General features: G+C 40.7%; 2 protein-coding genes and 10 non-coding genes across 12 annotated transcripts in view; 1 reads left to right on the forward strand and 11 right to left on the reverse strand.

The window, feature by feature from the left end:
* The first annotated feature begins 1,053 nt into the window (after window positions 1-1,053).
* trhr2 (thyrotropin releasing hormone receptor 2) lies at window positions 1,054-10,441 on the forward strand. The gene is made up of 6 exons (XM_061282674.1): window positions 1,054-1,218; window positions 3,183-3,874; window positions 3,979-4,111; window positions 4,460-4,611; window positions 5,052-5,172; window positions 7,595-10,441. The coding sequence occupies exons 2-6, from the start codon at window positions 3,492-3,494 to the stop codon at window positions 8,180-8,182; spliced, it is 1,377 nt and encodes a 458-aa protein (XP_061138658.1). The 5' UTR covers window positions 1,054-1,218; window positions 3,183-3,491; the 3' UTR covers window positions 8,183-10,441.
* An 8,823-nt stretch (window positions 10,442-19,264) lies between these two features.
* trnai-aau (transfer RNA isoleucine (anticodon AAU)) lies at window positions 19,265-19,338 on the reverse strand. The gene has a single exon. It is a non-coding gene; the product is annotated as a tRNA-Ile (tRNA).
* A 236-nt stretch (window positions 19,339-19,574) lies between these two features.
* trnai-aau (transfer RNA isoleucine (anticodon AAU)) lies at window positions 19,575-19,648 on the reverse strand. The gene has a single exon. It is a non-coding gene; the product is annotated as a tRNA-Ile (tRNA).
* A 247-nt stretch (window positions 19,649-19,895) lies between these two features.
* trnai-aau (transfer RNA isoleucine (anticodon AAU)) lies at window positions 19,896-19,969 on the reverse strand. The gene has a single exon. It is a non-coding gene; the product is annotated as a tRNA-Ile (tRNA).
* Window positions 19,970-20,208: 239 nt separating this feature from the next.
* Window positions 20,209-20,282, reverse strand: trnai-aau (transfer RNA isoleucine (anticodon AAU)). Its single transcript has one exon. It is a non-coding gene; the product is annotated as a tRNA-Ile (tRNA).
* Window positions 20,283-20,508: 226 nt separating this feature from the next.
* trnai-aau (transfer RNA isoleucine (anticodon AAU)) lies at window positions 20,509-20,582 on the reverse strand. The gene has a single exon. It is a non-coding gene; the product is annotated as a tRNA-Ile (tRNA).
* Window positions 20,583-20,828: 246 nt separating this feature from the next.
* trnai-aau (transfer RNA isoleucine (anticodon AAU)) lies at window positions 20,829-20,902 on the reverse strand. Its single transcript has one exon. It is a non-coding gene; the product is annotated as a tRNA-Ile (tRNA).
* Window positions 20,903-21,148: 246 nt separating this feature from the next.
* Window positions 21,149-21,222, reverse strand: trnai-aau (transfer RNA isoleucine (anticodon AAU)). The gene has a single exon. It is a non-coding gene; the product is annotated as a tRNA-Ile (tRNA).
* Window positions 21,223-21,468: 246 nt separating this feature from the next.
* trnai-aau (transfer RNA isoleucine (anticodon AAU)) lies at window positions 21,469-21,542 on the reverse strand. The gene has a single exon. It is a non-coding gene; the product is annotated as a tRNA-Ile (tRNA).
* Window positions 21,543-21,786: 244 nt separating this feature from the next.
* Window positions 21,787-21,860, reverse strand: trnai-aau (transfer RNA isoleucine (anticodon AAU)). The gene has a single exon. It is a non-coding gene; the product is annotated as a tRNA-Ile (tRNA).
* A 225-nt stretch (window positions 21,861-22,085) lies between these two features.
* trnai-aau (transfer RNA isoleucine (anticodon AAU)) lies at window positions 22,086-22,159 on the reverse strand. The gene has a single exon. It is a non-coding gene; the product is annotated as a tRNA-Ile (tRNA).
* A 513-nt stretch (window positions 22,160-22,672) lies between these two features.
* The window catches only part of zfpm1 (zinc finger protein, FOG family member 1), a 67,935-nt gene continuing 62,809 nt past the window's right edge, over window positions 22,673-27,798 (reverse strand). Inside the window, exon 9 of the mRNA XM_061283846.1 lies at window positions 22,673-27,688. Within this exon, the coding sequence (XP_061139830.1) occupies window positions 25,104-27,688 (2,585 nt within the window). The 3' untranslated portion in view covers window positions 22,673-25,103. The remainder of the gene's footprint in view (window positions 27,689-27,798) is intronic.

The following is a 27,798-nucleotide window of genomic DNA, read 5'->3' on the forward strand; positions in this document are numbered from 1 at the left end:
AACTGAATGAGGTAGGTAGGTAGGTAGGTAGGTATCAGGGATGAGAATGGCAAATGTGAAAAAGCATGGAAGAGTACCGCATTGGTTAGCACGTCCGCCTCACAGTTAGGAATGTGCGGGTCTGATTCCACCTGCGACCCTCCCTGTGTGGAGTTTGCATGTTCTCCCCGTGCCCTCGTGGGCTTTCTACGGGCACTCGGGTTTCCTCCCACATCCCAAAAACATGCTTGGTAGGCCGACTGAGCACTCCAAATTGCCCGTAAGTGTCAATACGAGTGTGGATGTTTGTTCGTCTCTGTGTGCCCTGTGATTGGCTGGCCATCAGTTCAGGGTGTCCACAGCCTACTGCCAGATGACTGCTGGGATAGGCTCCACTACGCCCGTGACCCCAGTGGGGACAAGCAGTACAGAAAATGGATGGATGGATGCAGGTTCTCACTCGTGTTGTCCAGTAGGTGCATTCACTGACCATTAACACAGTCGGAAAACTCAATAATTGCACCAGGATGTAATGACGCGTACGTAAGCACATTGCAAGGAGTAGTACATGGAAGCATACAATAATTTATTAGTCTGACTTTATTTTTAGCAAGTCTAGAAAATTAGAACAGGTCCCCTGCCCAAGCAAAGTTAGGAGGTCAAGAATAAAGTGACATTATTATTAATTTTGAGTTTTGAAAAAGCAAAAATAAAACTGTTCTTTTGATTTTCTGGGTGTTTTACACAGAGTAATAGGGCAAAAAGTGTGACTTTTGGGATAGTCCAGCACACATTATTTGCTTTTACATTGATTCCTACAGAAAACATTGCTTCTCCTTACAAAGGTTTCCACTTACAATTAAGTTTGTAAGTAGAGGTATGTTGTTTTATGAAAATGCAGACATGATGCATCAAATAATGCAGGAGTAAATAATTTGTATGCATGGTGAGAATTGTGTAGCCTAAAAAATACTGAAGCCCCACACTGTGTACTGTACCTTATTGTGAAGGTATAGTGCTTTTATTTTGAAATCACACACCGCTTCTCAAGTTGTAGTGAGTGGTGACTGGTGATTTATCTTGCGAAGGGCGCGTTACAGCAAGTCGACCACTGACAGTGTCACAATTGCTTTGGTGCAACCAGACACGTGGGAAACTAGTAATAGTTTTGATCATGTAAGTGGATATGAACTAACAAGGATTCAGAATGAAACTAACATGTTGCAGAGAGACCTATTGGTAAGTAAGTCCTTTATGCTACAACTAGATTAAAAATAAGTTTAGGATCAATATATGTGCAGCCGTATTATGTCACACTGATGCCTTCAATAATTGAAGCAATTAAGGCAGAAGATCAAGATTGATACATCCACATTGTGTCATGAAATAGCTGATCATTTATTTCCTTTACCTAATTATGCAGTCTTTGAACATGTTTGGTTTTTCACATAGAAGCTTGAATAGCTTAATATTCACAACGGACTGGTCTTTTTTTTTTTACAATCTTGTGTGCCTTCTACTTGCAAATGTATGTTGCATACATGAGTATCGGAATTTGGAGTCAAAGTCAATGCATTATAATATTATATGTGTTGTCATCAGCTGATGAATAAATTCCATAGTTTGTCAGCGTTTCAACATGTGCAGAGATCCTTGTATAGCTATATTAATTAACTTAAGTATGTCAATTACACTTCTTATTGATGTACCTGTATGCTTTCCTCTTTTTAACTTAATATGGATACACATGTGGGCATGGACAATAAATCAAAGCACCTTATGCTTGTGTATGCAGAAAAACAAATATGGAGTTCACATCTTTTGTAGTTTCTCCCAATTTTGGGAATAGTTGTCCATTCATCTAGAAGAGCTTTGTTGGGTCAGGTCAACTGACCCATTTGGACAAGACTTCCTGGCTCGTAATACGCACTGCAGATCTTCCTCGATTTCTGAGTTGGTTGTAGAGACAGAACATCATACACAGTCAAATACACACCAGGCAATGTTGAGTCTCCAAGTCCACTATATTTCAAAAATGCAGTGTCACCCATTTTATTAGCGTTAATACTGTATAGGACTGTTTTGTGGTGTATTTGTTGGAAGGACAATGCGCCACTGATTATACAATCTGCTGAAACGCTTCTCAACTGTCAGTCATACTAAAACTCATCAAGGACAAATCATGTTCCCAAAATGAAGTGTCAGTCACCTTTTTTCTCAACATGCAAATGAGGAGAGTAATGCGGAAGCAAGGTTGATTGGGCAACAAAACTGAATTTGTGTGACGCTTAATTGGATGACCTCAGGTTGACTTTTGGCTTAGTTTCTTTTAGTCAGGGGTCGCCACAGTGAGTTACTCGCATGGTATGTTTTGACAGGTTTCACAGGGTCTTCAAATTATTACATGGACTGAGGTCCATGCTATGCTAAATCTTTTTTTTTTCTATTTGTCAGTTCTATGACTGATGGGTGATTAATCTAGGGTGTATCCTTCCCATCGCCCTGCGTTTGCTGGTAAATGAGATAATGGAAGTATTGATAACTATTGATGAAAATGCATCAGCTGCAATCTTTATGAGATGGGAACATAATTTCAAGAAGATGCAGAAGGTCAGTTATTTGGTAACACATTTAAATTGATGGCAGAATAGTGTAACTAAATTGCTTTTTCATTCCATGTGAACCTTAATTTATTAGAGGCAGACCCCAGGAGAAAAAGTCCAAGATGTGCTTGTGCTTTGTCTGGGAGATGGGCCGGGAGAGCAACATATGCCTCCTTCACTTTCAAAGTGTTGTACACCGCTCACTTAATTTTCGATGGAGGATGAAGACAACCTCAAAATATAGCAAGGTTTTTAAACTGACCTCAAAGTAATTAAAAAGTCTTCTTATTCAAGTGTCATTGGCAAGGCGTACATTTTGTACCATTTTTCATCTGCACCGGGATCAGCTGAAAGAAGAAGACTCTATCTCTCTATATATAATCTCTATATAACCCCCTCCTAAATTATTTTATGGTATGGCTTTAATGTCTCTTTCATTTTCCTTTGACTCTTATTCAACCGACATTGAGAATGATCAATTCAATTAACTCAATAATTCCCTCTGGTGACACACTACTTTCAAACATGCTGGGAAAGATAAATGATTTAAATCATCGACAACAAACTGATCCCTTTCTTCTGTTTTCATTCTTATTCTAGGTGACTGACTATGGGCCTGGAGCTGCTCAGAAATTGAGAGACAATCACCTTTAATGTCGTATTGGTTGCCTCGTGTTTACAACTGCGTTTGTTTAAAATGAGGACTTGATGATTAAATCAATCAGGAAAAAAAGCCGCTAGCAAGTTTCTGGTCACAAATATCATTCCATTCCTTTGAAATCAAAGAGACTAAAATGAGAGTCAGCTCATGGGAAGGAGCATGTCCATCATCATTATTTAAAATTGAATCATTCTAGCCTTCATTAACTCACACTAAGAGGAAAAAATTGTTTAGCTTTTCAAGTAGACATGACTGACAATGCGAGCGCCAGAGTTGACACCCCGACCAATATTTCTCTGAGTCCCAGCAATGCCGTTTCCCAGTCCCTGGAGTACAAGACTGTGTCTGTCTTCTTGGTCCTGCTTGTGTGTGGTGTTGGCATCGTGGGAAATATAATGGTGGTCCTCGTTGTCCTAACCACCCGACACATGAGGACACCAACAAATTGTTACTTGGTGAGCCTGGCAATAGCTGACCTAACAGTACTAGTTGCGGCGGGACTTCCGAACATCTCAGACAGTCTCACGGGAACCTGGGTGTTTGGCCACGCTGGCTGCTTGGGAATCACCTACCTGCAGTACTTGGGCATCAATGTCTCATCATGCTCCATCACCGCCTTCACTGTAGAAAGGTGAGCATGACCAGTCAACCATTGAGTTGAGTTTTTTTTTTTAATGTCTTTTTTGTCTTACCATTAATAATCAAGGATAAATGAATGATTTGTCACATGTGCAGGTACATTGCGATATGCCATCCAATGAAGGCTCAGACTGTGTGCACAGTGTCCAGGGCCAAGAGGATAATTGCAGGGGTTTGGATCTTCACCTGTATTTACTGCGTATTATGGTTTTTCCTTGTGGATATTCAGGTAGGAGTAATGCAGAAGTTGCCAATTTATGTATTTACAAGTAACAGTAACCTTTAGAAACTAAGTGGAATGCGAAAGGTATAAAGGACAAGTGTTTGTGCTTAAAACACTCCAAAATAATAGAGCAGTTTAATAACATTATGTTTTCAAAATGTGGTCCACCTTGAACATACTTAGCAGTCCTTCAGTCAATAGTGGTAACCTTTACGAGACGAGGAATGTTTTGCTCGTCAATAAGTGAACGTCAAAAGACATTTTGAGAGCAATCTTTTCTGTGTGGTGACGTAAAGTGTAAATGAAGATTCTAATGTTCAGTCTGCTGTATTTCTCCAATAAATTTGTGATCAGGTGAGCCTGGATGGACATGTACAGTGTGGGTACAGGGTGAAGCGGGAGCTCTACCTTCCCATCTACCTCATCGACTTTGCTATTTTTTACGTTGTCCCGTTACTTCTCGCTGTTGTGCTCTACGGACTGATAGCAAGGATTCTCTACCTCGGGTAATTACAGTTTCATTATTGACAATACCAGTGAATCACTATTTAAGTTGACAGATCATTTATGTTCAATTTTGACTTTGATGCATGAAATGCCTCAATACTGAAAAGATATCCTTATATTCCTGTTTTGTGTGTTTCCGACTGTCTGATTGAAGTGCTTGATGAGCCTCCAGACATAATTGTATCTTAAGATGTTGGGTATTGTTCAAATCTCCAGGAACTCACTTTTTAACGGGCTTGTTCATTACTGTACATAGAAGCTGTCCCACAGCTAAGGAACTTAGAAATTATTTTGTTTGTACTAATTTCAAGAATCCAAATACAAAAGAATAGAATAAGATAATAATGCAATTCAATTCTATTCAACAAATGATGGAACAATAGTGGAAAAGTGAGCCAGTTTGGAATTTGACCAAGTTTGTGTTCACATGTCTCTCCAGACCGCTGCCAAACCAACCAGAAACCAGAGCCACAACATTGCGCCAAAGTTGTCGGGAGGTCACAGAAATGGGGAAGGGGGGTCGTCCCCGCCGTCTGAGTGCACTCTCCTCCAGGAAGCAGGTCTGTACCTCACTTTTATAAATGTTGATTAACAGGTACAATTTGGCTTTGTGGGGGTCTCCAACACAGGTTGGAGCTAGATTGATTTTTTTTTTGAATCCTCACGCAACGAGCTCTTTATGTTTGTGCTAAACACACACAAGAACCCACGAGAGAACAGAAAACAAGCATCATCTCATCTTATTTGAGTGGTAAACAATGGTTTATTTTCCACAGTAGGCTTGCCTCCAATTTGCAAAGCGTCAACATCTAAAATTAGTACTTGTCAAGTGCAACCTGTATTGTCATTTGTGAATAAAAATCAGAGGTTGCCAAAATACTCACACTCTGCGCTCAAGTAGAAGTGTCTAAAAAACACAAAAAAGTAGAAGGTAAAAGCACATATTCAAGTCATTTACTAAAATATCACATGCCATTATTTTTTTATATATATATTTTTTTATTTCTTGTAAATTTTGATGTCCTTTTGTTGGGGCTGAAAGATCATTTGGGTTGGAAATGAGTAGGATGCCTTTTTTCAAGCTATATTCATTCATCAGCAATGGCCATGATTTTGAATGATCTTGTAATTAAAATGAAAAAAAATCAATATGTAAATAAGCTTTGCTCTGATCGAGTCTGTTTCTATAATTTGATATGGAAAGCAGCTCTGATTAGTAACTGCCATATCTCGGTGCACTCTGAGCGTGCCAGCTTGGTCGATCGTCTTTCAGGAAAAGTTTCCCTCCTTTTTTCCCCTCCATTGTGACCACCCTGACTTGCGTCGGTGAGTTTGAAAATGGATTTCTTTCAACTGACACAATTTGTGAGAAGGTTGGTAATAAATGGAGCTCTAATGTGGTCAGAACCCAAATCCGAACACACATACACAAATGGGCCATAAATAATACATTATAAGACCGAAGCTGCGGGCCGTATGAACTCTGACCAGGGGCCAGATTTGGCCCGCGGGCCGGAATTTGGACACACCTGTACTAAACCGTGCCAATGAAAGAAGCAGGCTGCTTGTAGTATCCGCGCTAATATATCTTTTGGACCACAAAAATAAACCAATGATGATTTTCACAAGTTTTAGAAATTACAAATTTGTCAGTCTTAAAAAAACGACAATGACCATTGGAAGATTTTCTTTCCTTCTCTCTTGACTTTTATCAGATGCCTAGATGTAAACAGAAGTTTGGGAGCGCTTTACCTTTCTAAGATTTTTTTTATCATGCGTGCATTTGGAGTTACCTCATGTATCCGTGGTAAGCGCTGCCTGAAGTCTGAGTTTTAGAAGACCACAATCTCGTGTAGTCAAGAGCCTTAATCTAAGAGCAGAAGATTCGCATAATGTGATTTTCATTTTCCAAAGAAGTGTGCTTAATATCGCTGATGATTTTACCCTCTCAGTTCTTAGGCACTTCACACTCTTCCATTCATCATTTGATAGGCCAACTTAATCTGATGGGATATTGATAAACCTTTGCTCGCTGAAGAATTGCACTTTTATGGATGAAGGTTAAAGCAGTCCGTTGCCAGATTTCTAAACACTTTTAATCTTATTTAAATCCCCGTGGCTATGATGTGGATCTTAAAAAAGACTTTATACAGTAGAGTCATTGTTGCTTGCAGCATTTTGATAGCACAGGAAGATAAATATATTTTATTTTTTGATTCTGAAGACAACGCTATTGTTCAATCCCAGAGTGGAGGGTCTTCTTATGTTGGAGTAGTAGCCTGTAGCCTCCCACCACATTATTAATCTGCACATTCAAATGTACCCAGTGCTGCTCTGCTCATTATGATGTAATTAGAAATATTCCCCTCTCCTTTCAAATCTAACATTTGGCTCTGCATCCACATTTTTTCTTTATCTACCTGCTGAGGTAGTTGAAACTGGTTTACCACACAGCTTGGACCTAAAACACACTTATGGTGTACTTCCTGCTTGTTTTTCCCCTATTGTTCTTTCCTTGGTGGTGAAAAGAGACAGCTGCATGGAAGGAAATATACACACTTAAAAAGTCATGGCACAACAAAGGTAGCAGGAAGGCTTTTCCAACAAAAATGACCACTAGAAGACTGAGGCAAAGATGTGTAGGAGGTTAAAGGTAGCCAGTATTATTAGATTGCCCTCCTCGCCGACTCTGTGATGTTCAAAAATGTCTGTTCCCATCTATGCGGTAGTGGGTAAATGTTGGGAGGGGGCAGTAAACCAAGAGATAACGTACACAGGCGCACGCACACAGCCTTTAATTATTACCTATTTTAATTATACTTTGTCAGAATTTCAAATTACCTACGTAACTAACAGTAACTACTATGGTGCATGACTCTTTTGTGAGCCTTTTATCTTCTTTTTTTTTTGGGCTTTGCCCGGTTATGTATCACCGCAGCACGCGTTCAATGCATGTCTTCTCTTTCTGCTTCCTTTCTACAGGTGACCAAAATGTTAGCCGTCGTGGTGATCTTGTTTGCTCTGCTGTGGATGCCCTATCGAACATTGGTTTTGATCAACTCTTTTGTGTCCACACCCTATTTGGATGCCTGGTTTCTATTATTTTGTCGGACGTGCATTTATTCCAACAGTGCAATCAACCCTGTGATATACAATGCCATGTCTCAGAAGTTCCGCTCAGCATTTCGTGGGCTGTACCACTGCAAGCCGCAAGGGGGAACGCAGAGATTATCAGCCATTCCTACCGTTCGCGACCCACGTACATCCTTGTCCAATATTAGTGCACAAAATGAAAGAGCAAAAAGAGATATTGTTAATTCCACTCCCGATGTAATCAACACAAAACATAATGGAAACGGTCATCAAGAGACAAAGTTGATAAATGGCAACAAAGCAGACAACTTTATCAGATCGGCATCTTATTGTTTAGATGTCAGTTCCATTGACACATCCCTCATGAGTGATGTGAAGCGGTCTCCATCAACTGATGACACAACTCATTTTCTTGACACACAGACAACAAAAGCTCAACCGGATGCTACATCGGTAGACGGACGGACGGACAGATAGATAGCTGGATTGATAGATAGATAACTGGATTGATAGATAGATAGATAGATAGATAGATAGATAGATAGATAGATAGATAGATAGATAGATAGATAGATAGATAGATAGATAGATAGATAGATAGATAGATAGATAGATAGCTGGATTGATAGATAGATAGATAGATAGATAGCTGGATTGATAGATAGATAGATAGATAGATAGATAGATAGATAGATAGATAGATAGATAGATAGATAGATAGATCGGTCTTTCCTAAAGGGAAAGGTTTAAAAGTATAAGGGAGGCTTTATAAAGCCTTTTTTTTAATATATATTCTGTTGTACTCCACGTAACGCCTGTTCTATATTGAGCTTCACAGCAAGCTAAACTCCTTGCAACATCTTCTCCAAGGAAGAGACGTGTGTTGTAGTTGGCAGGGTTTTACTACAAAAAGATGTGAAACTGCAATATAAATAAAAATGCAAGCAAGAGCAAACAAATGAGGCAATAGCAAGCACTGAGGCAGATGAAGTTTGCATCGTCCAACATTCAACGCATGAAACAAAAATCGCTACGTTTTTAGCAATGTAACGATCAATCAAATATAGTAAATAATACCATTATAGATGTTGAACTTACTCTTATTGCCACTCAGAGGGTTATAACAAACGGATGTCTTCTGAGCAACAAATGAACAAGGCAACTTCCTGGTACGTCACTCCCTGTTGTAATTCCAAGCCTTGTGTTACTTTTTGGTTTTGTATTTGTAAGCTTTAGTGCTGTGACTCTTCGAGTGTTATGTGATCGACGTCAAAAATAAAATATATGTTTTTGTTTTTACCTATAAAGAATGCATGATTATACTGTTTGACTATCAAGCAAATATGAATGCTGATGCTGTGAACTAATCAGCTACAAAACTAGACATCATTTCAAAAAATACAGTCTACTCATGCAGGTGTTACCTTCACAATTATTGATTTATCTAAAGTGTTTCAAATGCCTTGGCAAACGATTGAACAAACGTGCAGTTTTTGAGGTCTCGTGCAAAGGGACATTTTTAGAGGTACAAGGATTTGCCCCGATGCCAGCAATTTGTACCTTGTCTACCTTGAAGGGAAATGTCATAGAGGTGGTACCTGTGTACAAAATATGTTGGAGTTTTGCTTGATGACTCTCTCACCTTTAGGACCCATATTGACAATCTTGTTAAAAAAAAACTGAAACTGGGCTTTTTTCTTTCAAAATTAACAGTGTTTCTCATTTGAGGCAAAAAAAAAAGCCACTTGTTACTGCAACGTTTTTATCTGTTTAAGATTATGGATATGTGTTGTTCAAGAATGTCAATGTCTTAACTGTTTATCATGTTTGGTAGCACTTGAGATTACTTGATCAAATTGCAACTGCTTTTTATAATGTTTATGTACAATTTAGTAAGATGTGTAAATGCCTCTTGGCCAGGACTCCCTTGTAAAAGAGGTTTTTAAGCTCAATGGGACTTTCCTGGTTAAATAAAAATTAAATTGATCATTATGTTCAGTTGATAATTATGGCTGCCTTCTGAAATTGGCCTCTTAATGTATGTCTTTCTGAGTCAGTCACTGAAAGTTACGACTGAGACCCGGACTGTATTTCGACCAGCTCCTTCCTTCGTCTGGCGATTTGTTTTGAAGGAAAAAATGTAAAGTAGACTTTAAGATATTTTATGAAGAGAAGTGCACAATATGTGTAACAAATTGTTGCACCTAATTACTTGTTGTGTGTGATGTATTGCCTTGCTTTATTGACATCATTTAAAAGTTTTAAAACTTCATTATGTGTGTTTATTCGGCCCTGGAAAGCTGCTTTTGTTATATGGTACATGGTATCACTGTTGTAATTGAATACCGATGGCGTTGGGCTGGAACTTCCCATGTCACAGTTGGATAAATTTCCCATTTTTTTCCCACAAATCTATACCCTTGGTGTATTGGTCTACCTGTCTGTGTTTATTATTATCATCATCATTATTATTATTATTATTATTGGAGTTGGATGAAAAGTGAAAAGTCCACCCAATGCCAGCAATTTATTTAAATGTTTTGGGTTTTATCTTTTGTCCATTTGTAAAATATTTTCCCAATATTGTACTTATTGTTCTGCTCTCTTCTTACTGTGTAATTTGTGCATGAATTATTTTCACTTAATAAGTGAATAAGTAATAAGTGAATAAGTAATAAGTGTGCATAAATTATTTTCACTTAATCAATGGGAATAAATAGTTCTGTTTGCACAGCATCTTTTGGCCACAGCTCATTTCTAAATAATTACCGTGTTTTCTGGACTAAAGGTCGTTGCATTTTTCCCACTCTTTGAACCCTTTTAATGTGACGTGGTTTATGAATTTTTACTGACATACTTCAAGCTATCAATATAAAATCATAGTGTTGTCATAGCTGTTCAATGAGAATATCAAACCGCCCAGTGGACCAATGAATCTTTCCAAATAAGCCCCAATAGTTAATATTCGTTCGTCATCTGCATTTGGAGCATGCACACGTGATGGCAGGGGAGAGAAAAATGCAGAAGTCCCAATTAATGAGTAAGGCTACCAGTTTTTGCTGAAATTAACTTTGAGCAATTAGTAATAATTAATTATGTTTGTTTATTTGAAGACACTGATATTATTTTCTCAAGAATGATTTTACAAGGTAGGAAACAGTTGTAACAACATGCAACAATCATTTCTTAATAAATGATGACACATCCTTAATTACATTTTCAAATGATCATTTCTCCAACTTTCATTGGAAATCACAATGTTCCATCACTGATGAGCTATATTTTAGAGCAGGCTACTCATGTGGACCTTTGGGGCTCCTTGTGTTCATAAGGACTATGGATGTGAACCCTGAGGATCTATATGAATTAGCACCTTGTATCTTGAAGTAATCATCTATGAGATGAAAGAGAGTACCTCCCTTGAATATTGCCACACATATCAGCATACAATATTCATACACATGTACACATACGGCAAATAAATAATACATGAGTCAAGACATCATTTGCACTTTTGATCAAACTGTTAGTTATTCATCCGCACAGTCCTGTGTTTTGACTTTCATAGCTGTTATCTGCAGGCAAACAAAATGTATGCGTTTCTCACCTAGGCACTGATATGTATGCAATGTTTAATCTCCACTCTAATTCTATTCATGTCAGTTATAACATTGACCTGTGACTATATATGGTTAAAATGTGGTTTCGTTGTATGGATGCAAAAACTATGTGAACCTGCAGTCCATGAAACGTTTATTATTCCTGTAAACCATTTCATTTCCATATGCAGATGAACCCAAGGTCACGTCTGTTCCTTGTGAATCAAAATATCTCATCTAAAAGCTAAGTGTGTTTTCTTCCACTCTGTGTTCTCAGCTTTAACTGCAGTCTGGAGGGATGAGATTTTGTCTGTGACAAGGAGATGTGCAATAGCAACAAATATCCCCCTCCCCACAAACACACACACGTCAATCCAGATGTAATCTATTCCTTATTAGAATTCCATCCTACAGCATTCTATTGTCGTATTAGTCTTGTTTGGTCTGTGTTGTTGAAAATCAATCTTTCTAGGGGGAAATAGCCATGACTCTACCTAAGTTCCAGTGGCAAGAGGGTAAAAAGGTTATTTGTCAAAGATGATTGAACCAAATGTTGAATCCATGGCATCAATTTGATCTCAGATTTTCCTTAAAATTCTTATCTCAAGAGTTGAAGTCATTTCCTTATCTTGTGCAAATGACAGTGAAATAACCTCCAGTAAAAATGACATTTTTGTCTCAGGTGCCCTTAGATTTACGTCAAAAATAAATTACTATTCGGTTTGATTCGTCTTACATTTAATTATGTTGCCATTCTGTTTAATTCCATTTTTCAGTCACACTAATTTTCTTGACATTCAGCTTAAAGTAAATGGGGCGCGTTTTGTTTAGCAAATGAGCAGGGGAGGGGCTGAGCCAGACTTTTTTCATTGGGGTGACAACACCTCAGTCAGGGGTGACCATACACGTGCACGCAAATTATTCACATTCTTGTCAGCACCTTTGAAAACCAAGAAGTTATTATTAATCATAGGTTTTATCCGATTTTTATGAAATGAAATTCACACAAACATTTATTTATTTAGATTTATTGCAAAGATTTCAGGTGAAAAGCAGCAATGGGGCTTTCTGAGCAGGTTTGCTGGATGGACTTGCTCTGAATATCTCAGAGAATGTAGAACTTAAAAAAGAAAATGACAAGTGTTATATGATCACAAGTATGAATTGACTCACTGAATAAACTGGTACACTGCTGAGTCAGCAGTGCATCAGTGCTGACGCCATTGCTGACGGACTCCTTGTTGGGAGAGACACCGACCGCTCCGGAATGAAATATTGACCGATTATTGAATATGCTCTGAGGCAGTTTAGACTTCTTCACACCAAAAGTCTTCAATATTCCTTCAAACATTGTGTATCTTATCTCCTCACTGAGCCAGATTCAAAAGTGACAAATGCTTGATGAGCAAGGTTCTTAACAAATCTTGTCCTATGGCAACAAATTCATGCTGCTTTGCTCCCTTTTGGTTAAACATGATACTCTGTGCCCTTTTTTAACCACACACTTATCTGTGAACTGGCACTGAAAAATCAACATCTGAGCAGCGCACAGCGTGCATCTTTGGTGAGTCACTTCCTTAGCGCAGATTTGCAAAATCGAACCTTCTGTAAAGCGTCATAAATACACTCTGATTCTGCTTCAATAGTGGCATTTAAGATCCTTTTTCCATGAGTCATATCCTGTCAGGACGAGCGCTGCGAAGGCGCCAGCTGTCACCCTCATTACAAGTATTGACAAACGATGATTTCAAAGGCAAAATATCACCCAAGACTAAGAAAACATTTGCGTAATGTGATTACAATGTGTGCGGTGTCTGTTGTAAAATATTTGCCTGCTGTCCACCTGGCAGTGCTTCATCTGGTTGGTCCTCTGAACCCACGTACATCAATTCTAGATAGTTGAACCAAATTGAGAAAGGAAGTGTGCTACTAGAGCGGGGGCAGAATGCAACTTCAGGACCTTAAGATTATGACTTAAAAGGTGCTACTAATAAACATCAATTTGAAGTATAAAATGAGATTTTGCATAAATATGCTACAGAAACATAAGATTTGCCTCCAGGGCTCTTGTGTCATGGCTTTTTAAGATTAAGCAAATGGGAGCACTGGACTGCAGAGATGAAATTCAATTTTTAATTATTTCTATATTCTCTATATAATCTTCTGAATAAAATTAACCCTGATATGAGTGAGTTAGTTCCAGAAAGAGAGGTAACTTAAACTCTGGGTCAGTTACTACGGTAACAAATTCTGTGAACTCTGTGGCCGTTCATTCAAAATCCGATCGACATAATTCGAAATGCTTACCTGTGATTAAGACTGTTCTAATTGCCTCATTGCGGCGTTTAAAATCCCAGTTAAATCTACCGTCAGTTTTTGGCAGACTGCAAGTTGTGTGTTTGGGTTCTTTTTTCCTCTTTCACAAGTGCGCATGCAGGGTGGAATTGCTATCTCTTAAGTGGTTTGAAAGCCTCACTGATTGACCACAGAGCAAAGCCATTCTACAAGATGAAAACCAATTCAGCGTCAAATCTACCACAATGGCTTGTAATAGGGGGAACTGAGGCAGACAGAAAGTGCAACAAAACAAGCATGCATCTTTAACCTTCAGCATTTTGACTGTTGTGTTTGAAATGAATGGAACAAAACTGAACGACTGGTCAGCATTGTTACCTCACACCAAGAAGAGACTCAGGTGCTTTGAGTGCCTTGACTCAAAATACAAATTTCGAGCCACAGTCGGGTCGATTTTTGTCCTGCTTTGACTTCCAAAGACTTTCAAGCTCAGTTGAGACATGGCTGTTTCTCAAGAAGCATGCTTGTGCATTCTGGAATTGGAGGGACGAGGACGGAAGTCGGCACATGTCTTGGGCCGTGGGACGGAGCGGCAAAATTTGAAGTGCCCACTTCTGCCACTTTCTTTACACTACCGTGCAAAAGTTTGGGGTCACCCAGACAATTGAGTGTTTTTCATGGAATCTAACATAATTACACAACGGTTTCCAATCATCCACTAGCCTTCTAACACAATTAGCAAGCACAATGGAGCATTGTGCCACTGGAGGGATGGTTGCTGGAAATGGGCCTATATGTATAGATATTGCATTTAAACCAGACGTTTGCAGCTAGTCTTTTACCACATTAACAATGTATAGAGTGTATTCCTGATTAATTAAAAGGTTATCTTCAATGAAAAAAAATAGCAATTTTCTTTTAAAAATAAAGACATTTCTAAGTGACCCCAAACATTTGAACGGGAGTGTAGATAGAGCTTTCACAAAAGAATACTTTGGGGTTCATCTATAAAACTATAGAGATGGGCACGAGTTTTGCATCCCTGGGCATCCTTACGTCTTTGTCCCTCGATTCATAAAATAGTCATCCATATCCCCTCTTTATGTGAGGAGGAAATTTACTGCTTTATTTCCGTGGTGTGTGACATGACTATAATGTGTTTTATTTATGGTAGAAAGCAACAAGCGGAAATGGTCGATTTGTGTAATAATGTGTGTCACAGTTTCAAATGTGGTATTTTAATGTAGAAGTAGCTCTGTCGCTCAGGTATGTAAACGACTTAGTGATTCCGAAACTGTAATTTTGACTTTAAACCAGATATTGACGCATGTAAAGGTCGTGAATAGCCTTGGGGTCTGCAAAACATACAACGACACAGCAAACCTTCTTACTGGCTATCTTGTGAGTGAACTGAATTGTTCACAACTGTGTCAACCAAGATAGCTGCCGACATAACCCCCGTCCGTCACAAAATTGACTGGCGATGCGTAAACATTCTCAACGGGGAAGTGCTCCTCACTCTTGTCCCCTTGAAGCAAAGCGAAGTCATTCCCCTGCATACAAACGCGTGAATACCCGTGAGACGAGTGGCGTGTCGTGATATTTCAGATTCAGTCTCCATTGGTGGATTTTCAGGTTTGGGCTACTACACCAAAACCCTTAGAGAGCATCCAAACAATTTAGAAGGCAACAAACAACTGGTTTTGAGCTCAAATATTCAGTCAATATATAAATACTAGATTAATTGTATCTACCTTTTTCTGGAGTTCTGTCTTGAGGGAACGAATGTGGGAGGAACGTCCAGCCAATTGCTCCCATTGGTTCCACTTCACGGGACGGTTCTCTGCATTGAAAATTGTCTCGCACACCTTGGGACATGTCCTGCTTTGCTGCTGGCGGTGATACTAACAAGCAGAAGAATGAATGTGGAATGACAAGTACATTGCTTATAAGTGGCCTTGCCAGGCGAGGAAAAAGGGGCTGTTTTCAGCCTCCAAAGAGTCAATCTTCTACCCGGGAATAAGGAACAAATTAGGCTGAGAGTGGTTTGAAAAAGACCACCTCGACATTGTACATGTCCTGCTGTTCCTTTCATGGATGAAGATACGACGCAACACTGTCACTAAGCTGGAGAGAGCGAGCAAGCAGAGTTCAATGCGAGTGTTTTTAGATATTATGGACAAGAACTAGCGTTTTTGTTCACATGAACTTTGAAGAATAATTGTAGTTTTATGATATCGAGTGACGTCAAGCTTGTCTATATTTACGTTTCTCGGTGACCAGGCAGTGGGAAGTAGTTTGGCTGCAAACAGTTATGTCTGCTTGAAGCTAAATGAAAAAATAAATCAATAAATGCGACCGACTTTCTTACATACGCCTTAGAGCTTTTCAGATTCATCACATCTGAAACAGCAGAGTTCAGACTGTTGTAAGACGTGACTGTAACTTGGTGCCGGCCGCTTTTATTTATGTCTTCCTCCTCCCCCGCTAAGATTAGCAGGAAGTGAGATTGAAATGTTTTCTCTTAGAGGTTGCAACAGGTGACATTCCCACAAAGTCTGTAAGTGTCAGAAGTTCCTCCCATATTTCATCAGGATCATGGGGCATAGGAATAAAGGGGATATATTAAGTTGATCGTTTCGGAGCCTAAATAACATCTTGCCAAATGCATTACTCCTACACAAAACCGACAAGGTAACATTCTGACCCAATATGTCTTTTTGCAATCATATTGCAGCATATTTTATTCTGAGGTGTTCCTCATACGCAGTTAATATGAACATTTTGTGGTTGGTGTCAAAGAGCGGTTTAGCAGGAAATTACTTTGGAAGTTCGTTCAGTGTGACGTCATGAATAAGAAAGCCTTCCGGCTGGACAGCGCTATGTTTAGGTTAGAGGAGATTAATTGAGCAGAAACTTTCAGGCAACATTGACAAAGGGTATGAAAGTGAACAGGTCATTATTTGGTTTTACAAAAAAAACTAAAGAATTTTCAGAGTTAAGTAAATATTCTTCAAAATGTATTTTTTCAGGTCAGTACAAATAATTTCACAAAAGTACACATACAACAAAAATCTTAAAATAATTTAATATTTATCCCAATAATGTTTACTCTAATGCAAAAGAAAAATTTAGAAAAAAAAGTGTCATCAATCATACCTGTAGCCAAATACCTTATTTCATTTCAAATGAATATGCACTAAATTATTTAGGTGCAATTGCGGATCATCTATATTGTTCTCCTTTATGATTTAGTCTCCAAACAAATAACAAAATGTGAGCCCACTATTGATTCTCGAAGCTCCAGCTGACAGAACAGCAAATGCCTTCACCTTTTGTACAAGCCGCATGCGTCAACATAGGACGTGGGAACAGATGGGTTTGACATTTGGAAGAGAAGCGATTGCTGTGACACTGCAAAGCATGTGTGGCTGCCAGTGGGTGGGGGTCAAAACATCTATCTGTGACACTACATCATGCTTGTTAACACCGATAAAAATACATCAGAAGGCAGAGCAGGGAAATACGCATAACTGCCTGTACATCTAAAATCTCCAAGGCGACAAGACGTACGTATACGTGGGCGTTCGGAACGGGTGAGGCAACATTCCTTTTATGGATGGCAATCAAACAAGGTCACTGACTAACTAACTGAATGGTACTAGCAAAACCCAAGGGCGGCATTAATTAAATTCCACCCTCTGTAATGTGGTCACGTACAAGTACATTATTTTTTCTAGGTAATTTTAATTTCTATGTAATTTTAACTACTTTTAACTCCAATCTTTTTTAAAACTTAAAATAACTAAATTTCAATGAAATGATTGGATCAGTGAACAAAGACAATGATATTACATAAATACATTTGTCCAAATTCATGCCAGCAAGAGTGTTAAAAATTTGAAAAATATTTTATTGTACATTTCGAACGCATACCTGTAAATTGTTACTGCACAAAAACAACTGTATTCACTCTCATGCTGTTGGTATTAAACAAAATGTGTCACTGTATTAAACCTTGGCTTACATGAAACCATTTTTGATTCTGTTGATTTAGACTGCTTTTTCTTATTTCCCCTGGACGTTTCAAAATGTGGTCAATACTTTCAGTCAACTTTTCCAATGACATTTCCAGCCTGCACATTTCTGCCTGTCCTTCAGCTCTTTCTTGTGTTTCATTGTCCTTTGCTTGTGTCTATGATGGACCCTTTTCAAGTATAAAAACTAGCCTTCAGAGTGAAAATGAAAATATTTTTTTTTCTGAGCTTCCTCCGTCACAGCTTGAAGTGTTTTGATGAGCACTTTTGTGCTTTACCTCTTGATGTAGCAACCAAGGCCCAACACTAAAAGGTAATTAACAACCTTTTTAGGAATTTCAATTAATTTTCCTTTACTCTGTATGATTATGGGCTGCAGAATTTAAGCCTCCTACAAATCCACTCATTATGAAAACATAATTGTCCACGGTTTTAACTGACATATTCATGCATTAAGAGTAGGCCTACATATTAGTTGCAACAATTTAGTACCTATAATTTTTTCATACTAACCTAGTCCCAGTCCTTCCACCACATCTCCTTCTTTACATTTCTCACATATATTGTGTGAATGCTAAGTTCATGGAATTGAAAAGGCACACATTCAGTGCACAAATATTTCAGTGTGATTCTCAGATGACCACCAATGGTTATTGTTTGGTGCTCAGATTTTTTCCTGAGCCACTGACCTCATAGATGAATAGAGAAGATTTACAACACATCTGGGCATAGTAAGGCTCTAGGACTACAACCAGCCTGTCCACCGTCTCTGCAGTTTTTAGCAAGTCAAACTAAAACAACAACTATACTTTGGTTATTATATCAAATACATGTGCATCAGCAATGCAAGCGAACAAGAGAAGAAACTTGTCTTCGGTTTTGCCAACTTAGTAACTCAATGACTTCTGACCACATGCTTGCTAATTAAAAAATAAATAAAAAAGTCACTCTGAATAACTGTAGTGGTGACACTACTTGAAATTAGCCTACTTTTTTGCTGTTGGTAATATGTTTCAGTCACGGATCGGATGGAGCAGGGCGACGAAATGCAGCTTGGACCAGAGTTTGTTGGAGAAAACAAACTAACAGACTCGGCAAACTGACATGACTTAATGAAATAACAAGAGGACTGACCAACAGGGACGTGAACCAAAAGCCGTGAATCAAAAAGACAACGGGAATCAAAAAGACATCAAGACAACAATAACACACACACAATGACCCGAAGGGTCGTGAGGGGCAGACAGGACTTATATACACGACAAATAACAAGAGGCAGGTGAGAAGAAGCAAACTAATCATGGAGGGGAGGGGCGAGCACACAGACAGAAACCATGACAACAGAGACACATAGTAACACGGCTGGGGACGAGACGTGACAGTTTCTGCACAAGCAAAGTCTGGTCAACAAATGTCCCCAAAAGTCCTGCATTGGTTTAAAATTTTTAACATTTTTAATGAGAGGAATGGTGAAGGATTTCCTTTGGGTCTGCTGAAGATAAAACATACAACGTATGAGACCTCAACGATGGACAACATCAACCAACAAAGAACAGCATGCTCAAGCAAGGACTTTCTCAACATTTCTGATATGGCAAAGCTCAAGGAGCACACGTAATTGAAGACAGTGGCCCGTATGGGGGTCGAACCCATGACCTTGGCGTTATTAGCACCACGCTCTAACCAACTGAGCTAACAGGCCACAGTGGTGTTTGCGTCTGGTCAACAAATGTCCCCCAAAGTCCTGCCTTGCTTTTAAAACATTTTAATGAGGAGTGACAAGGGATTTCCTTTGGGTTTGCTGAAGATAAAATCACACAATGTATGACACTTCATTGACGGACAACATCAAACCACTAAGAACATTATGTCGAAGGGAGGAACTTTGCACTGTCATAGTTCTGTCAAAGGTCAAGCAGCACACTTAAGCAAAGACAGTGGCCCATATGGGGGTCGAACCCATGACCTTGGCGTTATTAGCACCACGCTCTAACCAACTGAGCTAACAGGCCACAACTTAATAGGCATCTGGTCAACAAATGTCCCCAAAAGTCCTGCCTTGATTTAAAATGTCTAACATTTTAATGAGAGGAGTGACACGGGATTTCCTTTGGGTCTGCTGAAGATGAAACCAAATACAATGTATGACACCTCAGTGATAGAAAATATCAACCCACTAAAAACAGTATGTTCAAGCGAGGGACTTTTGTAGCGTTTCAATTCTGACAAAGCTCAAACAGCACACACAAGCAAAGACAGTGGCCCATATGGGAATCGATCCCATGACCTTGGCGTTATTAGCACCATGCTCTAACCAACTGAGCTAACAGGCCACGTTCTGACTGGCGCCCGGTTAACAAATGTCCCCAAAAGTCCTGCCTTGCTTTAAACTGACTTAATGAGAGGAGTGACGCGCGATTTCCTTTGGGTCTGCTGAGGATAAAACCATATACAATGTATGACATCTCAGTGCTGGAAAATATCAACCCAATAAGAAAAGTATGTTCAAGCGAGAACTTTTGTTGCATTTCAGTTGAGGCAAAGCTCAAGCAGCACACATAAGCAAAGGGAGTGGCCCATATGGGGGTCGAACCCATGACCTTGGCGTTATTAGCACCATGCTCTAACCAACTGAGCTAACAGGCCACAATCTGGTACATATCTGGTCAACAAATGTCCCCAAAAGTCCTGCCTTGGTTTAAAAAACTTTTTAATGAGGAGTGACGATGGATTTCCTTTGGGTCTGCTGAAGATAAAACCATATACAAAGTGATGGAGAATATCAACCCACTAAGAACAGTATGTTCAAGCAAGGACTTTTGCAGAAGTTTAGTTCTGGCAAAGCTCAACCAGCACACATAAGGAAAGACAGTGGCCCATATGGGGGTCGAACCCATGACCTTGGCGTTATTAGCACCACGCTCTAACCAACTGAGCTAACAGGCCACAATTTATTCAGCGTCAGGTCAATAAATATCCCCAGAAGTCCTGCCTTGGTTTAAAACATAAGATTTTTAATGAGAGGAGTGGCGAGGGATTTCCTTTGTGTCTGCTGAAGATAAAATCATGTACAATGTGTGACACCTCAGTGATGGACAATATCAACCCACGAAGAACAGTATGTACAAACGAGGGACTTTTGTAGCATTACAGTTCTGACAAAGCTCAAGCAGCACACATAAGCAAAGACAGTGGCCCATATGGGGGTCGAACCCATGACCTTGGCGTTATTAGCACCACGCTCTAACCAACTGAGCTAACAGGCCGCAACCTGGTTTGTATCTGGTCAACAAATGTCCCCAAAAGTCCTGCCTTGGTTTAAAAATTCTAACATTTTAATGAGAAGAGTGACAAGGGATTTTCTTTGGGTCTGCTGAAGATAAAACCATCTAGAATGTATGACACCTCAGTGACGGACAACACCAACCTACTAAGAACAATATGTCCAAGTAAGGACTTTTGCAGTATTTCAGGTCTGACAAAGCTCAAGCAGCACACATAAGTAAACACAGTGGCCCATGTGGGGGTCGAACCCATGACCTTGGCGTTATTAGCACCACGCTCTAACCAACTGAGCTAACAGGCCACAACCTGGTCTGTATCTGGTCAACAAATGTCCCCAAAAGTCCTGCCTTGCTTTAAAAATTCTAACATTTTAATGAGAAGAGTGACAAGGGATCTTCTTTGGGTCTGCTGAAGATAAAACCATCTAGAATGTATGACACCTCAGTGACGGACAACACCAACCTACTAAGAACAATATGTCCAAGTGAGGACTTTTGCAGTATTTCAGTCCTGACAAAGCTCAAGTAGCACACACAAGTAAACACAGTGGCCCATATGGGGGTCGAACCCATGACCTTGGCGTTATTAGCACCACGCTCTAACCAACTGAGCTAACAGGCCACAATTTAGTCTACATCGGGTCACCAAATGTCCGCAAAAGTCCTGCCTTGCTTTTAAAAATTCTAACATTTTAATGAGAGTGATGAGGGATTTCCTTTGGGTCTGCTGAAGATAAAACCATATACAATGTATGACACCTCAGTGATGGAAAACATCAACCCACGAAGAACAGTATGTTCAAGCGAGGACTTTTGCAGAATTTCAGTTCTGGAAAAGCTCAAGCAGCACACATAAGCAAAGACAGTGGCCCATATGGGGGTTGAACCCATGACCTTGGCGTTATTAGCACCACGCTCTAACCAACTGAGCTAACAGGCCACAATTTGTTCAGCGTCTGGTCAACATATATCCCCAAAAGTCCTGCCTTGCTTATAAATTCGAACATTTTAATCCGAGGAGTGACGAGGGATTTCCTTTTGGTCTGCTGAAGATAAAAACATATACAACGTATGGTGATGGAAAATATCTACCCGTTAAGAACAATATATCCAAGTGAGGACTTTGGCAACATTACAGATCTGGAGCACACATAATCAAAGACAGTGGCCCATATGGGGGTCGAACCCATGACCTTGGCGTTATTAGCACCACGCTCTGACCAACTGAGCTAACAGGCCACAAGGGCCTCAAAGTTTCGTCAACGAATGTCCCCAAAATTCCTGCATTGGTTTAAAATTAGCATTTTTAATGAGACGTATGGTGAAGGATTTGGGATATTTTATGCCTCGGGTGACAATTTACATGCCGTCGTTTACGTAACACGTCAGCGATGCAAAGGCTAAATTCAAAATAAAAGCTCGACAAATAATACACTGGCGTCAATTGGCCTTAATGGTCTGCTGATACGTCTAATTTACCTGGCAACAGTCAAATAAAGGGAGTACCGGCACATTCTTTTCCCTACTTAAAACGCTCTTCATAGACGATCATCCATGATTTTAAAAGCTAGTCTGATGAGTCATTTAAGGTCGCTTCACAGGCCAGCATCAAGACGACGCTTTAGTTTAAAAGGAAGCTATTCACCTGTGATTAATCCTACATACATTTGAATGCGTCATCCACCAACCTCAACTCAGTAGCAAAATGGAAAGTGCATAAAGGAGCAGACATCACAACAAAGTACATTCCCATAATGTGTCTCAGAACTTTTTTTTATTTCCCATGCATAGTTTGGACAAGCTTATAGAGGAAATGAAATATATGAAAATAAAAAATAGAGGTTTTGACATTCATTGTGGTTTTCTACATCTGAGGAAAAATAAAGTGGGAGGGTCCTTCATAGTTCAATAAGAATTAGTCTTTTTTTGATAGGGAAAAGTGCTGTATAAAATAAATACAGTTACAGGAAAAATCCCTAAAATAAATTTTAAACAACAACAACACAGTGCAATAAAATGGGAAAAGACCAACACAGTAAAATAAAATTCCAGCAGTTGACAAGATTCTGACTCTGCGCTCTCTCTGCAACTGTAAACTATTTTAGTGAAGATAATGTATCAATGTAAAAAGATGTCCAATAATCAATTACAAATTTGGTTGGGCTTTACATCAAGACTCTATTAAATCAAATGTGTCGGATGAATTTCAGCAAAAGAGAAAATCGGTGGAAACATGATTAAAATCGGGCTGCAGTTTTAGACTCACACCGTCATCGCATATGACCTACAGACATTGTGTCATGTTTTAAAAATGCAGCAGTGATTTCATAGGATCAAGCAGAAGCTGTTTTCCACAAGGTTGCTTGAAATATTGTGTTTATTTAAGTGAGTGGCAACCATCTGAGCTATATGGAACATCATGGAACATCTAGCAGCTTTGGATTTATTCAGTGTAAAAAATGAGAGTGGGCTGCTCAGACACGTGTCGCATACATTATTGAATGTTGTTCCTTGAAATCGGAATGTCTGACGAGGTCGTGATAATGCTAACACTGGTGATGAGAAAAATGTAGGGGACTTTGTGTTGTAGGACAATTGGCTTTCTGACACCTCCAATACAATTTTTTTTTTTTTTTGGTCATGATCAAAAATACTTGCAGGACAGATATAAATTCGACACTACTGACTTTTGCAATTGCAACTAGATCTTGAATCTGATGAAATGAAAAAAGGTCTTCTATATTTGCATGTGAGACAAATGACAAATCAAAGCGTCACATGGACTCTCATCCAACAAGCTATGAAATGACGTGTTTCCTTTAGTGCAATGAGGTGCTGGCCGTGCTGTAAAGAAAGATGACAGTGTCTTTGCCCACGAAAAACAATCACCATAATGAAAAGCATTTTAGAATGTGTATTGATTGAATGGCAGGGGGGGGATGTCAAACACTTCATCTTAGACTTGTAGGACAAAGAAAAAGGAAGCATGTCAATAAAGCCAGAATGAAATTAAAGATGTTGTATCGCTTCACTTTGGAAGGTGACTTCATTGCTATCACAGTATACAAGCAGCTGTGTCCAAAATATATTTTCCGAAGCCTTGATTGACGATTGGATCACCTTGTGCTGCTCATCCAACAGTAGATTAAATCAATTAAATATGAAATCTAATGTTAATGTCACCATCGCGTAGACTACAAACTCGGAAGAAAAATGGTTATACAATAAAGAAATTCAGTGTAGTCCCATGGAGAAGACCGATATCTACACAAAACCACTTCAACACACCGAGAGCCACACAGTTCCTTCTAACAGCATGAAGATAAAGCAAACAACAAATAAAAATACACAATATGTAGGTAGTTTTCTGTTGACATGAAATCAGTGAGGACTAGAAGATAAATATTTCACATTTGTCTCTCCCTTGCGCTTGAAGAGAAATAAAATAATGCTTGTACGAAAGAAAAAAAAGATCAATTTGAAATATCCTTCACTAATTAGTAACATTACATACCACATTTATTTTCTTTTTTTCTTAACAAAAATGCCTTCGCCAGTGTTGAAACCAAAATGCATTATAGAATTCTTTTTAGACATCATCGACTATGCACAGATAATAAAATTACATAATCAAGTCTTTTCTATACAAGAGATTATTCCTCTGTTTAGGTCTGGACCGAGGTGAAAAGACTGGAGATTTGCAAAACTCTACGATCGCCCGTCGACGTAATTACTGCTTATCAACAACTCGGTTCAACCGAGACAGAATGAGGTTGTTCACGTAGAACCTTTTAACGTCCCACGATGCAAAATATTGACAAGTGATTGGAGTTTAATTTGGGACAAGAAAGTGACCTAGGGGACGAGGCACACTTTTAGTGTGCAGGTAGTCATACGGGTGGGATCCCTCTCAGCTCACAGAGTTGTTGACCCACGAGAGAGGAATAATCAGTGAGTAACATCACTGGCAAATTGTGCTCAGGAGCAAATGGACACCGACCGGGCCCTGCCGATGAGTAACAGCCTTTCATTGGGATTAATGTCATGCCAGCTGAGTGCCACTTTAACAAGGACTGGCGGCACAAAAGGTGCATGGGACCTTCTTGGAGCTGAGTGAGGACTCGCATCTGCTCAGTCAGATTAATGAAGGGAAGGAGAAAGAGGATGATGGCAATTGCTCAGCTCACTTGACATGTTCAGCACTGTGGGAGGAACAGTAATATTTTTTGTGAGCTATGAATGTCGAGAGGCTGCTGAACTTAATATTGCACAGCCTACAGTAGCGGGAGTTACCGTTCTGGACCGGGGACACGACTGGGCTTTTGGGACCGGGGTTGGGTGCAGGGAGGTGACGCGAGGCAACGGTTGGTGAAGTCTTACCAGGGGGGAGGGATAGCCCCACTGTTTCTCTTCGGTGGTCAGGCACAGGTGACAAAGTCAGAGGGGGAGGAGCCCTTGAGGGGGAAACGGGTTGAGGTGAACTCGCTGACGACGATCGCCCCTCACCTGATGGGCTGCCGTTTATCGGAGGGGAGCACGGAGAAGTGGCGTCACTCCTTCCCTGCCCATTCATAGTATCTCTGTGAATGCGAGGGAGCAATTTTGAGGGGGGGCTCGGCGGGCTCGTTGACTTGGTGGCTGTGACTCCGTCTCTGGGACTAAGGCTCGGGCTGGGACTAACTCTGCTGCCTGGCTGGGGTTGAGCCTCTTGGGGCGACTGAATAGAAACAACCAAGCCATGGACAGTCTTGAAGTGCTCCATTAGGTCACATGTGATGGATTTGTTAGGACAATATGGACAGACCATCTGAGAAGAAGCCATGCAAACGCCTGTGGCACCTGCGCCTGGCGTGGCCGCATGTCTGCTTGTTGCATCAGGGGGAGGTGTGGCATCAGAGGCACTTAAGGCTGAGGTGTGAGGACTGGTTGATGAGCCTTGTGCCTGTGTCATCCAATCTGCGGGGAGTACTTTGGCTTCCACGGGCTGAAGGAGATCTTGGCGATCCGGGTGAGACCTGCTTTTCGGCGACGTAGAAGCTGATCTTTTCAGCCTGTGAAGCTGTAAGCTTTGCTGTTGGAGGGTGGTGGCAGGGCAATAGTAGGTCTTATGAGCCAAGTAATTCTCAATGCTATTGAAGCTGATACTGCAGGCGGTGCACTTATGGTAATCGGTGAGCGGCAAGGCAGGAAGAATACTGCTGGTACCGTGATGAGGAACTTCTTGGAGGCGGGGCCTCTTGCTCAGATCAATCGGACCGTCGCCTTCTGGGCTAGAGCAGCCTGCGGCAGTAGGAGAAACCTCTTGCTTCACTGCCAGGCCAAGTACGGAAGGAGAGGGCGCAGACGCGGCAGCGGCAACCGTGGCAGCGGCAACCGTGGCAGCGGCTGCGGCCGCCGCTAAGGCTTCTGTTCGCGCCATATGAATTTCATACATCTTCTTCCTTTTGCGTGTACGAATGGGCTGAGGATGAAAGGCTGCTGTGGTGGTGGTTCCCTTTGCCGTGTGTACGGCTCGATGATTGGACGGGTCATGGCGCGATGCACAGTAGAAGCGTTTGTGAACGGTGTAGTTTTCGTGACGGCTGAAGCGAATATTGCAGGCCTCACAAAAGGTTCTGTTGGGATCATCATCCAGATCTTCAGCGGACCCGCTGGCGGGGCTCTGGCTACCTTCACTCGCTCGTCCTCCTCTACTGCCTACTCCCTCGCCTTCCGACGAGGATGATATTCCTGTAGGGGTTTCGGTCTTCACCGACACTCTCTTGGTTTCTGTTGCTCCGCTATCTGCAGCAGGTTCGGATTCAGAGGGAGAGGCGGAAGCTGCTCTGCTCACTGCTCCGTCTTGAGGAGATGCTGATGAATCTTGTACCTTGCTGGACGGCACAGTGGCTGGGGAAGTATCTCTTGCTGATCCAGGGCCTGAAGCTGAGGTTGCACCTTCTCCGTGGTGCCTACTAGAGCAGTAAAGCCTCTTGTGTGCATAGAAATTGTTGATATTGTTGAATGTAATGTCACACTCAAAGCAGGTGGTGCCTTTTAGAGGTGGTGTTTCTGCGGCTGTTGGTACAGTCGGTGCAGAGGGGAAGAAAGTGGCTGCGTTAGTCTGGGGAATTGCCTGGCCCTGCTTCAGACGGCTGTGAACCATCTCAGACATTTTCGCCAGGATCTCGGAGGCCTGAGGCAAAATGGCTGTTTCGGGGTTAAACATGTACTGAGGCAAAAACATTGATCCACCGGGGAAAACGGAGCCAGCACCACCTATGTGACTTGGGCTACAACCAGGAGTGGGACTCGTTGGTTCCACTTTTACCGCTGTGGTGGCAGGACTCTTTGATGTCTGACAAATAGAGGTGGTCGTTTGCCTCTCCTTTGTCTTCTCTACTTTCTTGTCAGTAGCCTCCTCACCGTCCTCTTTAAAGTCCATCTGGTGGTCTTCCGCCTCCGATTCTGAACGAGGCTCTTCTTTGATTCGGAGGGTGGCGGTGGTTTGGTCATCAGGTGGACTGCATCCACGTGGAGTGGCAGAGCCTCCGTGAGCACCTGGGCTGGAGGAATCTGAATTTGGGACACAGCCTAGAGGCTCACCCTCTGGTGTCGACGGCTGATCGGCAGATGACGGGGTGCTTTGACGAGGGGTGGGACTCCTTTCGGCGGGGACTCTGACTTCAAGGTGGGTTCGGACGTGCTGCTGCAACTGGGAAGGCGAATCAGCGTTGTGGCCGCAAACTTGACACTTCAGAACCACTCCAGAGTCTCCTGGGCTGAGAACTGATCAAATAAAACAGTAGTCAGTAGTATTCACACTGCAAATCATTGTACTGTTTTCATTTGGTGACTTCATTTCGAAACGTCAAACAAAACCGAGAAATTTACATTAA

This window comes from Syngnathus typhle, linkage group LG7 (assembly GCF_033458585.1).
Source record: "Syngnathus typhle isolate RoL2023-S1 ecotype Sweden linkage group LG7, RoL_Styp_1.0, whole genome shotgun sequence".
NCBI classification, from domain to species: Eukaryota; Metazoa; Chordata; class Actinopteri; order Syngnathiformes; family Syngnathidae; genus Syngnathus; species Syngnathus typhle.

Bases quoted from the DNA above. Each gene is read 5' to 3' on its own strand.
- trhr2 (XM_061282674.1), top strand. From the start codon at position 3,492: ATGACTGACAATGCGAGCGCCAGAGTTGACACCCCGACCAATATTTCT. The intron at 4,612-5,051 runs GTAATTACAGTT...ATGTCTCTCCAG, and splicing joins GCAAGGATTCTCTACCTCGG to ACCGCTGCCAAACCAACCAG. The intron at 5,173-7,594 runs GTCTGTACCTCA...TCCTTTCTACAG, and splicing joins CACTCTCCTCCAGGAAGCAG to GTGACCAAAATGTTAGCCGT.